The sequence below is a fragment of the Python bivittatus genome, unplaced genomic scaffold (assembly GCF_059951505.1).
Source record: "Python bivittatus isolate LINGU-HERP-01145 unplaced genomic scaffold, Pbiv_v1 ctg000840_np1212, whole genome shotgun sequence".
Classification (NCBI taxonomy): Eukaryota; Metazoa; Chordata; class Lepidosauria; order Squamata; family Pythonidae; genus Python; species Python bivittatus.
Genome location: NW_028277113.1, coordinates 16,002,470 through 16,017,616, shown reverse-complemented (window position 1 = coordinate 16,017,616; position 15,147 = coordinate 16,002,470). Strand labels below are relative to the sequence as shown.

The 15,147-nt window shown below is 39.6% G+C and overlaps 1 protein-coding gene across 7 annotated transcripts in view; it reads right to left on the bottom strand.

The window, feature by feature from the left end:
* Window positions 1–15,147, bottom strand: part of HIVEP1 (HIVEP zinc finger 1) — an 88,990-nt gene that overhangs the window by 25,763 nt on the left and 48,080 nt on the right. For all 7 annotated transcript variants that reach the window (XM_088130542.1, XM_088130548.1, XM_088130544.1 and 4 more), the window contains one exon: window positions 7,141–13,025. In XM_088130542.1, coding sequence (XP_087986668.1) covers window positions 7,141–13,025 — 5,885 coding nt within the window. The remainder of the gene's footprint in view (window positions 1–7,140; window positions 13,026–15,147) is intronic.

Here is a 15,147-nt window from a genome sequence, read left to right as displayed (position 1 = left end):
TTTTCACTGCATTGCTTTTATTTTATAGTTTTTAATGTATATTTTGTAAACTCGTTTAAGATGCCTTTGTACCTCTCTTCCTCTCACATACAACACTCACAAACTTTAGTTGTCATTGTCATGGCATTATCTAAGAAAGATTCCTTAGATCAACAAAGCTAGTCAAGCAATCCCATATCAAGCCATCTAAACCATATGGGACCTGGACAAAATCAGTCCACATTAGCCTAAGATTGTCTGCTCAAGACCTGACCCAGACTCCCAGTACAGTCACTCAACCCACATGAATGGTAGGTGAAGTACTCAGTTACAAAAGGGAGCCCCTTTGAAATACAGGTATACAGGCAGTCCCTGGGTTAAGAATGCCCAGATTACAAAGACCCATAGTTAAGAACAAATCCTATTGGAGCAAAATTTGAGTTGAATACACAGTGATTTGAGTTAAATATACAATGGTTCAAGTTAATTACACAATACTACTTATACAGTATTATATAATAATACTGTTCTGGCTTACATACAAATTTGACTTAAGGACAGACCTTGGGAATGGAATTCATTCTTAAACTGAGGACTACCTGTACTATTCCTTGACTACAACTTAATAATGAATTTGTACCATATCCAACAGTTGGGTTTCTCTATGGAGAGAGTCCATATTTCAGTTTTATAGATACCTAAATTAGAACTCTTAGCAACATGGATTACATTTACTATAGTGCATAATCTTACCAGTGATTTATACTGTGTTGACCATGGTTCCTAATATTCATGTTTAGCTTAGAGCTTAATAGCAATTTTTAATCTTTTAAAACAATATTATATATTGTTATTTGTATCTACAGTGCATTCGGAAAGTATTGAGACTCCCTTCACTTTTTAAAATTTTGTTATGTTGCAGCCTGATACTACAATCGTTCAAATTCATTTTTTTCTCATTAATCTACACTCAGTACCCCATAATGACAAAGTGAAAACAGAATTTTAGAAATGTCTGTAAATTTATTAAAAAGGAAAAACTGAAATATCACATGTACTTAAGTATTCAGACCCTTTGCTCAGTACTTTGTTGAAGTACCTTTGAAGCAATTACAGCCTCGAGTCTTTTTCGGTATGACACAAGCTTTGCACACCTGGATTGGGCGATTTTCTACCATTCTTCTTTGCAAATCCTCTCAAGCTCAATCAGGTTGGATGGGGACCGTCAGTGGACAGCCATTTTCAGGTCTCTCCAGAGATGTTCAATAGGGTTCAAGTCAGGGCTCTGGCCGGGCCACTCTAGGACATTCACAGAGTTATCCCTAAGCCATTCCTGTGTTGTCTTGGCTATGTGCTTAGGATCGTTGTCATGTTGGAAGGTGAACCTTCGGCCTAGTCTGAGGTCCTGAGCGCCATGGAACAGGTTTTCATTGAGGATATCTCTGTACTTTGCTCCATTCAGCTTTCCCTCAACCCTGACCAGTCTCCCAGTCCCTGCTGCTGAAAAACACCCCCACAGCATGATGCTGCCACCACCATGCTTCACTGTTGGGATGGTATTGGGCAGGTGATGAGCAGTGCCTGGTTTCCTCCAGACATAACGTTTAGAATTGAGGCGAAGCAGTTCAATCTTGGTTTCATCAGACCAGAGAATCTTGTTCCTCACAGTCTGAGAGTCCTTCAGGTGCTTTTTTGCAAACTCCAAGCGGGCTTTCATGTGTTTTGCACTGAGAAGAGGCTTCTGTCTAGCCACTCTGCCACAAAGCCTAGATCGGTGGAGGGCTGCCGTGATGGTTGTCCTTCTGGAACTTTGTCCCATCTCCACACAGGATCTCTGGAGCTTAGTCAGAGCGACCATTGGGTTCTTGGTCACCTCTCTTACTGAGGCTTTTCTCCCCCGATTGCTCAGTTTGGCTGGGCAACCAGCTCTTGGAAGAGTCCTGGTTGTGCCAAACTTCTTCCATTTGAAAATTCTGGAGGCCACTGTGCTCTTGGGAACCTTCAGTGCAGCAGAAATTTTTTTGTAGTCTTCCCCAGATCTGTGCCTTACAATAATCCTGTCTCTGAGCTCTGCAGGCAGTTCCTTTGACCTCATGGCTTTTGCTCTGATACAATAAGCATTGTCAGCTGTGAGGCCTTCTATAGAGAGGTGTGTGCCTTTCCAAATCATGTCCAATCAATTTAATTTACCACAGGTGGACTCCAATCAAGGTGTAGAAACAGCTCAGCAAGGATCAAGAGAAATGGGAGGTACCTGAGCTAAATTTCAAGTGTTGTTGCAAAAGGTCTGAATACTTATGCTAATGTGATATTTCAGTTTTTCCTTTTTAATAAATTTACAGACATTTCTAAAATTCTGTTTTCACTTTGTCATTATGGGGTACTGAGTGTAGATTAACAAGAAAAAAAATGAATTTGAATGATTGTACTATCAGGCTGCAACATAACAAAATTGAAAAAAGTGAAGGGGGTCTGAATACTTTCCGAATGCACTGTAACTAGTGATATATTTGAAAACTATAATCTCTATGACATTTTAAAATTTTTGTTTATTCATCTGTACTTTATTCCATTATCTTTTTTCTTCTTCATTTTTTTTATATTATTTCTCTTTACATATTTCTTTCAAATGTCTCATAATAGTAAAAAATAAATAAATATAGATATACTACAGAGTAACTCAACTGAATGACTTCAGTACATAATATAAAGTATACTGATTGAGCCCCAGTATAAAGCTCCAGTAATGTCTAGTACTTGTGACCCTGTATGATCAAATACCCTTTCAGCTTGAATATCTGGTATACATTTACTTTTGTGTATCAAGTTTTCTCTAGCCGAATGATGGACACTCTCTACAACTTTGATAGGCTTGGTACTGACTCCTTGACTGACTTACTACTCTTCTGTGTATCTATCTCACCACAAGTATCATTGTTGGAATCAGAATTTGGGTTATGTACTATGCTTTTGCCTTTCCCAATTCCTATTCCTGACCCAGAACAGTCATGTAATAATTCATATTATATATTCTCATGGTACTAATTATCACTTTTTATTAAAAACCAGTATAATATATTCAATTTGTCCAAAAGGACAAGCCTGGATTTAAGATATTCCTCCAAAAGATAATTACATTAAACAGACACAAAACTCTTATATAATGCCCAGTTCCCCTACATCTCCAGCTGAAACCAATCCTGGAGATAATTTGTGCGGAATAAAATGAACATTAACTAAATAACAACTGATTAAAATAATTTGCTCATAAACTAGGACATCCTATTTGTAAAATTAAAGGATTCCTTATTTGTATGCATTAATATCTACATACATACATACAATACATACATACATACAGTGGTACCGCTAGTTACGAACTTAATCCGTTCCATGACTCTGGTTGCAACTCGAGTTGGTCGCAACTCGAGGTAAATTTTCCTATAAGGTTCATGTAAATACGGTTAATCCGTTCTACCCTCCGAATTTGGTCGCACCACGAGGCAAATTTCCCCATAAGGTTCAATGTAAATACGGCGAATCCGCCCTCCGAATTTGGTCGCACCACAAGGCAAATTTCCCCATGAGGTTCAATGTAAATACGGCTAATCCGCCCTCCGAATTTGGTCGCACCACGAGGCAAATTTCCCCATAAGGTTCAATGTAAATACAGCTAATCCGCCCTCCGAATTTGGTCGCACCACGAGGCAAATTTCCCCCATAAGGTTCAATGTAAATACATAAGGTTAAACAGTTCTGAAACACATGCATTTTATTTTAAACCACAAAAACATGAAAATAGTCGAGATGGTCGACTTCACCATCTTGTACTCCAAGGCCAGATCAGTCACACGAATACCACGATCGTGTTTTTCTATAATGTCCTTCTTAAGTTCGACCGTCACTTTTTTCTTCAGAGCGTTATTCTTGCCAAGCCTGCTCTGCATTTTCTTTGGAGCCATGCTGACAAGCACACCAAACACCTTCCAAACGCCACAAAACACACCACAAGCCTCACCGAACGTCTCCTTGCTACCGCGATCTCGCCCACAGGAAGCCGCGACTGTGTGGCAGCAGGGAAAATGGTCGCGGATCCGGTTCATAACTTGAGGCGGAGTTTGCAAGTCGAGGTAAATTTTTGGGGCCGGAGCTGGTTGTATCTCGAAAAATTCGTAAGGAGGGGCGTTCGTAATTCGAGGTACCACTGTATATACTTGCACACATACATATCCAACAGAAACAAGAAGAAGAAACAGTGGAGACAGGACGAGGGGAAAGGCTAGCCAGAAAGGGAGGAAAGAAACAGTACGTGCACAAAACAGAACAGAATGGAGATGAAACCAAAGGAAGTGGCAGCTGACCAAAGAAGGAAAGAAAAGAGACAGCTTGTGGAATGCCTAATAGCCAATGCATTCTAGTAAATTCCACTGAATACAATGACTTTTACTCAATATATATATATGCTTCGAAAGATAAAAATGTTCTCAAGTCAAACTTGATTCCTGGTAACTACATAAGCCTACCCATAATGTTTTCTTGACAACAATAAGTTCACTACAGCCAACTCCCCAGGAATTTCCTAGTGATTTTCCATCCAAATACTAAGCAGGCTTAACCAACCTAGACAAAGTTGGCCAGGATGCTTACTTCAATCATTATGAAATCTGCAACAGTCTAATCCAAAGGAGAGTGACAAGAAAGCAAGCTAACCCCACCTGCCTTTCACTGAAGAAGGAAAAGCCAGAGTCACTGCTTCTTCCTCACTAGGTGTGAGGAATCTGAGGAAAAAAAAAATACATGTGTGGTGTCCACTGACAGAGGCAACTTTCAGTCTGTTAGGCACCATGCGCTTTTCCAGAGTCTTAAATTGTGCCCCCACATAACCCGTTTCCCCCTCACATTCCTTTCATGTAAATATTTGGCAGGCTATGAAGAAAAAAGGTGAAGAGCACACTAAACAAGACTGTATAATGGCAATAATTCATCAGCCCACTATATAAACTTCTGCAATTATGCCAAAAAAAATTAATTACATAAAGAAAGATGAGCCTCATTAAATACAGAATATTTCTATGTTTGGGCTCTCATTAACACTGACTATACATATGGCATTTCAAAAATAAGCATAAACTTATAAGAACACTTCATGTAATTTCTAAAGATGACATTTATATATACAAATAATTATTCTTTGTTTTATACCTCTTTCAGATTTAATTTGAACATACCTAATAAAAATTACATAACCCAGGTTATAAATCTGCTACATTTTTAGTGTACTATTCAATAAATCCAGTATCTATGACTTGAGATTTACTAGCTTTGAACTGGGCATATTGCTACAGAAGTAATGTTGGAGTAAGGAGGGGCAATTAATAAAGATGAGGAGTGTATGTTGTTTCCAACAAATTAAGTAATTTTACTTTTGGTCAGATAAAAGTAACTTTAATTCAATCAACTTTAATTCAAGTCAGAATTCTTATATAATCTGAAATATTAACACGAAATAAAAATGGGTAACAATCCAGGTTAAGAGGGGAACCTATTTAACCTTTACTTCAGTTAATACTAATCCTATGTTTAAGACACCAGAGGCGGGTGTGGGGTGGAAATGGGACAATTTCATTTAGAGGAGATGAATGCACACCACTCCTGATCTCTTAATCAAAGAAATGATGAGTTAATATCTGCAAAAACCTTGTATATATTTATTTTTCAGATTCAGTTCCCTTATGTTGCCATAGCTAGTTTTAGTGCAACCACTTTATAGAAACATCTATGCTTTGTCATTTCATTAAAATATTGATTCTATGAAGTACCTACCATTTCCTAAAGGAATGTTTCAAAGATGCTAATAAATCTATAAATTGAACTGAATATTTGATATTTCATTTGACATTTCTAAGACTTCACTATCATGATTACTGCTGCTATGAGCACATAAATGTCCACGCAGGCAGCCCCTGGGTTAAGAACGTCCAAGTTACAGACAACTCATATTTACGAATGGGCTGCCTGTTACTAAAAATGGCAGGCTGTGTTCTCCTTTCTAGAGCCGACGGACCACTGAAGCAGCATGTTTTAAATATACAGCCTGTTTTCAGCAGTTCATGAAAACATCATGTGGCTTCAGCAGTTTGTCAGCTCCAGGAAGGAGAACGCCGTCTGCCATTTTTAGTAACACGCAGCCCCGTTCATAAGTATGATTCCAACTTACATACATACAAATTCAAGTTAAAGACAGGCTTAGTAATGGAACTCATTCTTAACCCGGGGACTGCCCGTATTGCATTATGTTCCATAAGAATAGATAGGAGTGGGCATGCTGTGGGTCCCATCACTTAAGCAATGTCATCTTGTGAGACCCAGGAAATGTGCCTTCTGTGTCATGATGCCTGCCTGCCTTCTGGAATGATATTTCCTCAGATATCCAAATGGCTCCCACCTTGATGATGTTCAGGAAGCTATTAAAGACCTGGTTATTCCCCCAGGCTCTGGAGCACAGCAAAATTTGAGCCTCTGTTGGATGGGTTTACTTTGGTTATTGTTATGTGTTGTTTCTGGGACCATTCATGATTCTTCTTATATTTTTTTTAATTGTAAGCTGCCCAGGGTCATTGGGAGCTGGGGGGCCAATAAATTGTATGAAGTAAATAACTAGGTAAGTAAACAGGCAAGCAAATCAGTCCATCTTCCTCATATGGTTTTTTCAGCTTGAGAAAATATCTATTTGTTCATGCAAACATGATCCAGATACTGCACACCTCTAGTATAGTTAACCTTGATTTGGGGAAGCTGTACTGTAAAGTAACACGAAGGGCCTTAATATTTCATATCACTTTTTTAAAAAATTCAAATTCAAATGGGGAATTTAAGAGGAATTATATATCCCATTCTGCAAACTTTAAATGTTTAAAGAATATACAGCTCTTTCCAGAATCAGCTGGCTTTTTTTCCTGCAAAACTTATGCTTCTCATGAAATTTGATCATCCTTCTTAATCAGCAGTGTAATTAAACAGTATTAGTAATACCCTAATATACAGAGCACTACAAGTTCTTCCCAAATGCAAATCTGTTCTTTTTTTTTAAAGCCACTTAAATATTTTAAACCTAGAATTTCCCCATTTAAGGTAAGTGTAGCCAATGCAGTTATTAAATACCTTAAGTAAGTTGTCTTCCCATTTGCTTGAGTAGACCAATGTATCAGATTTGAAGTTGGTGCTTATTGCTTGAGTATAAGATGATTTTTCAACTTTCTGTTTTGAATTCAAGAGGGAAAGCGCGACCTTTGTTGGCAAACCAAGTGGGTTGGGATTGTTGGGACTGACAGACCAGGAAGAATAAGCTGAAGACTGTTGGTCATGTTGTAATAAATGTACTGGTTTCCTTTTTAATAGGTAACACCATGTAAAGTTTGTTGCTGTCTTTAGGCTTGGAAAAGATAATCTTTGTATATCACCTGCATTTACAGCAGAAAAAGTAGCTCCAGAGTTTGCTTGGCTGTGGATACTGGGTTTCTTGCTTTCATTAAATCCTGGGGACATCCTTTCTTGACTGTCATCTAGAATTTTTACAAATGAAGAAGTGTTCAGTGGAACAGACTGATGAGGCCTTCTGTCTGCAAAGTCTGTGGTTCTAGAAGTTGGTAGGTTATCTTGTTCTAAGGATTCTTTTACAAATGAATAAACTTTAGACTGAGCAGATTCAGGTGAACCAGACAACAGGACATCTGATGAATTATTGGCTCCACCACTTTCATCATCCTGATCCAATGGGAAACTTTCAAGGGGCTCGGTGGTACAGCTCTGCCGTACTAAAAGTGGCTTCTTTTGCTTACTAGGTTCATTTGGTTTAATGTTCAATGGATACAATGATACAGCACCTGTGAAAGAAATAGCTCCACTTTCATCTTTAACACGTTTCTGATGTTTTTCCATGGCAATGTCTAAACTGTTGGCTGGGGAAAGCATGCGTTTACTTGAAGCTGTGGTTTCCTGTTGAGGGAAAAGTCCACCAACTGGTACTTTCTGAATCAGATTTAAAGATCTTAATGAAACTGAAGTTTTGCTTTCTGTCTCATAAATCAAGTTTTCAAATAAAGGTGCTGGCTGAGAACACGGCAAACACCTCATATTATCTTTGTGGGATTTTGGCATCAAAGTCTGGTCTTGAGCTACTGTCACTGATGCAGCATTTAGTTTGCAAAGAGACTGGCTTACCTGATCCTGGGTGACTAGAATTTGAGGAATGGGTGCAACAGAAGCTAAGCCATAAGATGGAATATTACTGTGACTACGCACAGGAACAGCAAAAGGTTCAGCCTGGTAGACTGGGCCGCTGTTGTTATCAGGAACAGTTTGTTGCAAAGGCTGGGCTGCATATGGCTTACTCATATTATTATTTAATTTAGTAAATATTTCTAATGAAGCCCCAGCCTGTTCTATGCCAGCTATTCCTGGAAGACCTGAAGGATATTGCTGTTCTACATGCAAGGCTTTAATCTGAAGTTGATATTTAGGTGCAAAACAATCCTCTTGCTTACAATGCTGGCTAGCAATCATGCTTAGATTTTTCTGAGTTTCTAGTGCTGATCCTGTAAGAGATGCTTGGGAATTCTGACACAGTGAAGATTGTTGATCGTGATGATTTAGACTAGATCCTGCAGACTGTTCAGTGGAGGGAAGGTTAAGAAAGTTGATGCTCTTTACTGACTCCTGCAAAGTCTTGGTATAATTTTGTGGGTGCTGAGAACCTGAAGAAATGTCCTCAAAAGGTATCTCAGAACTTTGCAACCTATGAAAAGACACTGTTGAAGTATCTGCTGCAGGAGCTGTTTGCAAGGAAGCATGTGATACAATGTCAGGCAGATTCTTTTCTGGAGCAATATTTAAAGAGATTTGTCTTACAAGAGGTCCCCTCCTCCTTTCTAAAAGAGGTACATGTCCAGTGCCACCACTACTAGTAGTCAATTTGGAAGAGGATATCTCTTTAAGTGAGGCAGGTTTTGATGCAGTCACACTTCCATAATCAAAGCTCTTGCTTCTATAGTCAGGTACTTCCATGGAAGGTTGGGTACAATTAATTTGTTCAGAAGCAGCACGTCGCATTTCTCTGTAATGAGGACCAGGCACACTAAGTGTATTTGAACAGGGAGGAATTGTAAGGAATTCCAAAGATTTATTAATAGGTTCTGCTTTGGAAGCATTCTCATTCTTAGAGACTTCATCTTTATCAAAAGATACTGAGAAGCTAGATGCATGTGATAAACTACTTTCCCGACTCAAACTTCTAGAAAGTGTAGATTCAAAGCTTGAATCAGCAGATGAATGCTCAATTTCAGCCAAGCGAATTCTTTTCTTTTTTGGTGGAAGCTTTTCTGTGGGTAGCTTTGATAGTGTTTCACTTCGTTGAGGCCAGTTAAATTTTTCTGTCTTTTCAAGATCACTGCATTGGCATTCCTGGTCTCTATCTGGCTCTTCTGTAACCAGTATTTCAGGAACTTGTATGTTATGTTGGCGAACAAGTCTTAGTGGTTGTACTGATGCATTCCTTTCATTAGGAGAAACTCTACATTCATGATGAATTTGAATTCTTGTTGCTCCTGCTGCCTGAAGACTTTGGGAAGCACTCAAGAGTGGATGTTTCTCTTCTTTAATTACATTATTCAAGGAATGGAACTTCTCAGGTTTGTTAGCTGGGAAAGAAATAGGTGATATTCTTTCAAAAGAATCTGATTTTTCAAATGAACTAGGTCTGCTTAGGGAATTTGTGTGCTGAATGACAGAAATTCCAGCTCCTTGCCTTTTCAGCTCATTTTTTTCATGCACAATTGGAACACTGTGATTCTTCCCATGCAGCAACATTTTTGGCTCTGTGGCTTGCTCTGCAGTTTGAATCTCTGGCTCATCTTGCACCAGTTTGTGAACTGAAGTGTTGTGTGAATCTAGGATAACAGCATGTTTAGAGACAGCGTTTCCTAGTTTATTTTGGCTCTCTACTTCTGCTATATTTTTTGCCAGGCTACTAGTATCATTTGTTGGTGCTTCATCATCCTCATCTCCAACACTTTTCATTTTCCTTCTTTTTCTTATCTGAGATGTCTGCTCCCACACACCAGTTGATGTCGCTACTCGGTAATGAAGGATTTGTGGTTGTGTACTGTTCACAATAGTTTTATGTTCAGAATCTCGAATAGCTGCTTTGGTTTTTGGTCCATGCAACTCTGAACAGTAAAACTTTTTATGGTTCTCAAAATTCTCCAGTTTTCTATATCTATTTCTGCAAGTCTCACACTCAAACATTATCCCTCGGCCTTGATGTGACTTTTTGATTTTATCCAAATTTGAGCCTTGCACAAATGACTTGCTTCTTGCCATTAAGAATTCATTTGATACACTGCATCCATAACTTTCATCTACAGATCGTGCTGGTCCAAATGTGTGCCCTTCGCTGGATGAAGAATCTTCTATTGCTGTTTGCCGAACAAGTGTGCGAGTATGTCCAGCTTGGAGCTGTGGAGTGGCAGGTCCTGGCACAAAGACATCATCATACAAAGAGGCAATTTTATCATCAAAAGACTGACTTCCACGCAGAGGATGTGGGGGAGGTATTACATTCGTAGGTATAGCTGAATAACTGGTAGTAGGCATAGAATTACTTCTGGTTATAGGTAAACAGTCAAGGGTTGGTACAGACAAGAGAAAAACTTGCTTTGACTTTTCGGTTGGTGTAAAAGGAGACTTTGGTATATCAGAGCTTGAGCTAGTTCTTCTACCCATTGGTTTTAGGTCAAACTGGAAGGAATCTTTAAAAATATAGGACTTTGGAGAATCAATGCTGCCTCTTCTAGAAAGGGATGTTCTTCGTGGTTTCACACTATCCAATTGTTTGTCATCCACTACTGCCTCATTGTCAGATATTAATTTTGAAATGCGTTCTTCAAGGGTTTTTGTGGCCAAAGGTGGTCTCATTTGACCAGATGATAGAAAAGACTTATCTCCACAAGTAGTCTGTGCAACAGTTACCACTGTGGTGCTCATTCGTGGCCCACAAATTTTACTTAGGTCTTTTTCAGTTGTGGGAGGTCCCTTCAAAAATGGAGCTGGTGGACTCATGGTCTGGTCTGCACTTTCTGAACGTGAGAAATAGCCTGAATCAGTGCTACCCAAGCTTCTAGGACTCAGGAGACATTTTCCTTGTTGTTCTTGAGAACAATCTGTTGCCTGCTGTCTCTGTAACTGTGCATGTATTGCTGCCCCCATAGGGGTCCCAGGCTGTTCCTCAGAAATATCTACTTGTTTTTTCTGATGTTGGCTTATATCAAACTCTTTTATCAAGTCACTGTAAGTTATATCTGATTTCACATTTGTGACTGTAGAGTTGGGGACTGTTACTTTGGGACAATCGCACTGTAAAGGAGACATATTTATAGGGTAAACAATTACCTTAGGTAAAGCTGTCCTTGCTTGAATAGCTGATTCCTGAAATGAGGAATTGCCTACCATATATTCTGGGTTGCTTAATGAGATGGGATTACCTTTGTGTAATGACTCAGAATTAGAAGGGGTTTTCACTGCATGAGTAGGTTCCAGTTCTAATGATCCAGGGTCATCTTGCCTCTCATCAGCCGTGCCTTCATCATCACTGTCACCACTTTCTTCTACATCTGAATGAATACTAAGTGCTTTATCTGATTCATGGGAGAGAAACAGCCCAGAAGAGTCTGGTTGGAGGACAAGTCCAAGTTTGATAGCGTGGGCGTGGGATTTCTTGTGCTTGTACAAATTGCTTTTAGTCTTAAAAGAAAATCCACAAGTCTCACAAGGATATGGTCGTTCTCCTGTGTGGGAGCGGATGTGCTTTAGGAGAACACTGGGCTTAGCACATGCCCTGTTACAATACTCACAGACATATTTCCCCATTTTTTTAGGCTTCTGAACTTTTAGAAGGTTACATATTTGTTCTGCACCATGGTTGACAACTGAGGCTATCTGGGCTGAATTGTACAAGGGAGCTATAGGTATCTGGGCAGTGGAGCTGGGTAGTGGAGCTGGATTAATTGACAAAGGAGAAGATGATTTTGCTACTAGGTGATTTTGACAAAAAGCCTGAGTAACAGAAGACTGGGGGGTTATTGAAGACGTTACTGCTGTGCTGTATATATGTTGGAGTTTGAGATTTTCTTGATTCTGTTGATGTACCACAGAACTAGTGAAGTTTGGGCATGCAGTTACTTGTTGATTGTGTTGTCCAGCTTTTTCAGGAATTCCTTCTTTTAAGTGAGCAGCTGAGTGCATCTGTGCTTGTGAAGTCTTCCCTGATGTTGTTACATGCACAGTCTGCAAAGTGCAAGGATAAAACTGAGATCCAGCTACATTTTTTTGCTGTAATGAAGCATCATGACTTTGGGCACTCAGTGTATTGGATGCAAGAGAGGAAGAGGTGTTTATAGTTCTGTTTGGTCTCAGTTTATCAATCTGCATTCCACTAGAAGGGCACTCTTGTGCTAAAGTGTTCAGTTCAGGCTCCATAGCTTTCAGTAAGACATCAAATGCAGTATTGGTACAGGAGGATGAATTATTACAATCAACAAAACTAATACATTCATTATTGTCTACCTTGGATGTACTTGAACAGCTAGTGGAGCCTTTCTTCACTGGTAAATTTAGCTGAGTTGAACTGTATTCTTCTACTGACCATTTATTTAAGTCCAAGGATTGAGGTAACAGAGATGGTTTTGCGTGTAGTATAGTCTCAGCTGTGGATATTTTAATAGCTATCTCACTATTAAATGTCCCCACATTTTGTTTATTTTGTTTCCCATTTTGTGAAGCCAAACTATGAGGTTCTTTTAATATCTCTGAAGTATCAGGGAGAATTTTAGATGATGATGAAAGGTCTTCTACTTTTTCCTTAGATTTTGCCTGAGCTGGAGTTCTCAAAGGTGATTTTGGTATTTTTGTCTGATGATTCTCAGTTACAATCTTTTTACGCTTCACACCTTTAACTGTGTCTGTGCTCCCTCTTGTAATAGCCTCGGAGATGTCTGCCCAAATACAAAGAAATAAAATCACATGTTGATTGTGCAAAATTTAGCAGTTTAATTTACAAACCAGTTTCAATACACACAATGTTGAGCCCTTTTTAATCCCTACTTTTTAGAACTGGCAACTACTAAATGCAGTAATAAAAAAACTCACAGTAACTTGCCCAGGTTCACCTGAATTATACATGCTTCAGCAATATGAGTCCAACATAACACTTCAGGAATTTGGACAATTTTAGAGTCTTCACTTTCATATAATCTGCTTAAATTCTAGAAAATATTAAACTTCTTTTATATATGATACTGATTAAAGACAAGAAATGTATCAATAGCTGTTATTCCACAAAATGACATTCATCATATACAGTAGTATATGTATGCAAACTCCTCCTTTGCAACCCGCTTGCATAACTAATTAACAAACATGCAGATAAATGAAAATGGTATAAGTGTTTATGTAGTTAATTGTGGTCCACTAAAATTTTATGTTTTGGGGCAATGGACTAATAATGCTACCTCTCTGGATACTGAATTTATTATCAATATAATTAAAATGAAGCTTGACTCAACATTATTCCATAATATGTTCTGTATTTATTTATATAACTCTGGGTGACTCACAATCCAAAACAATAAAAAGCAGCATAAATACAACTACAACACACACACATATATAACAAACACAGAATGCAAAATACAAAGCTGAGGCCCCCTCAGTCAACAACATTGACCAGTACTGGGTTCCCTAAAAACCCAGTCCTAATGCCTGTGGGAAAAGCCACAGTCTTATAGCCTTCCAAAAGGCCACTATGGTCAGCACCACCCAGATTCTGGGGGGAGGATGTTCCAGAGGGAAGGCTTGGGACCTACAAGATGGCATTGTTTCACTGAGGGGACCCAGAGACATAAACCCATAAGTAATCTGGCCCTGTATATGAATGGCTTTAAAGGGTGAAAACCAACACCTTGAATTGCACTCAGAAGCATACTGGAACCAATCAGCTCATGCTGCAGAGGTATTATATTGGTAAATCTTGGTGTACCCAATACTGCATGACACTGCATTCTGGACAAGTTGAAGCTTCCAAATGCTTTTCAAGGACAGCCCCATGTGGAGCATACTGCAGTACAGTAGTACAGATGGAAAATGACCAAGGCATTAGAGCATCTCAGTCTACAAATGGATGTAACTGGTGCACATGATGATTTGTGCAAAGGTCCTCCTAGCCACAGCTCCTAGCCTCTCAATCCACAAATGGATGCAACTGGTGCACACAATGATTTACGCAAAGGTCCTTCTAGCCACAGCTAATGCTTTTCAAGGACCGTCCCATGTAGAACATACTGTGGTACAGCAGTACATATAGGAAATGGCTAAGGCATGAGAGCCTCTCAAACTACAAATGGATGCAACTGGTGCACATGATGATTTGTACAAAGGTCCTCCTAGCCACAGCTACCACCTGGTCCTCAAGCAGGAGTTGTGAGTCCCAGATTGGATATCAATTCTGCCGGGTGGAGTGCTACCCCATTCAGATGGAACAGTTCTAGAACCAGAAGGCCTCAAAACCCAGAGATGCTCAGTGTTGCTAGAGTTCAGTTGCAACTTGTTCCTCCCAATCCCCCAGCACTGAGGCACTGCGTAAGCACCTCTATAGCATCACTTCACAACCTGGGGCGGAGATGTACAACTGGACTTACTCATCCACTTACTGATATCTCACCTCATGCCAAAAGGTGACCTTGCCCAGTGGCTTCATCCACAAGCATGACCGATGCTGTTTCAGTGCTTAAACCTGGCCTGAAACTAGACTGAAAAGGGTCCAGATGATCCACTTCATCCAGGGCCCTTTGAAGCTGGGAGCTAACCACCCTCTCACCAATCTTCCCGCAAAAGGAAAGGGTGGAGACTGGACAAAAATTGTTCCAGTAATTTTGGGTCCAAGGATGGCTCTTCAGGAGGGGATGGACCACTGCCTCTTTCAAAACAAGTGTAACCATTCCTTCCAGCAAAGAAGCATTCACCACAGCTTGGATCCAACTATAGGTCACCTCCCAGGTGGTCTTAACCAGCCAGAAGGTGCCCAAAATTACAGTCCCAAGGACTCTGTCCACTTCCTCA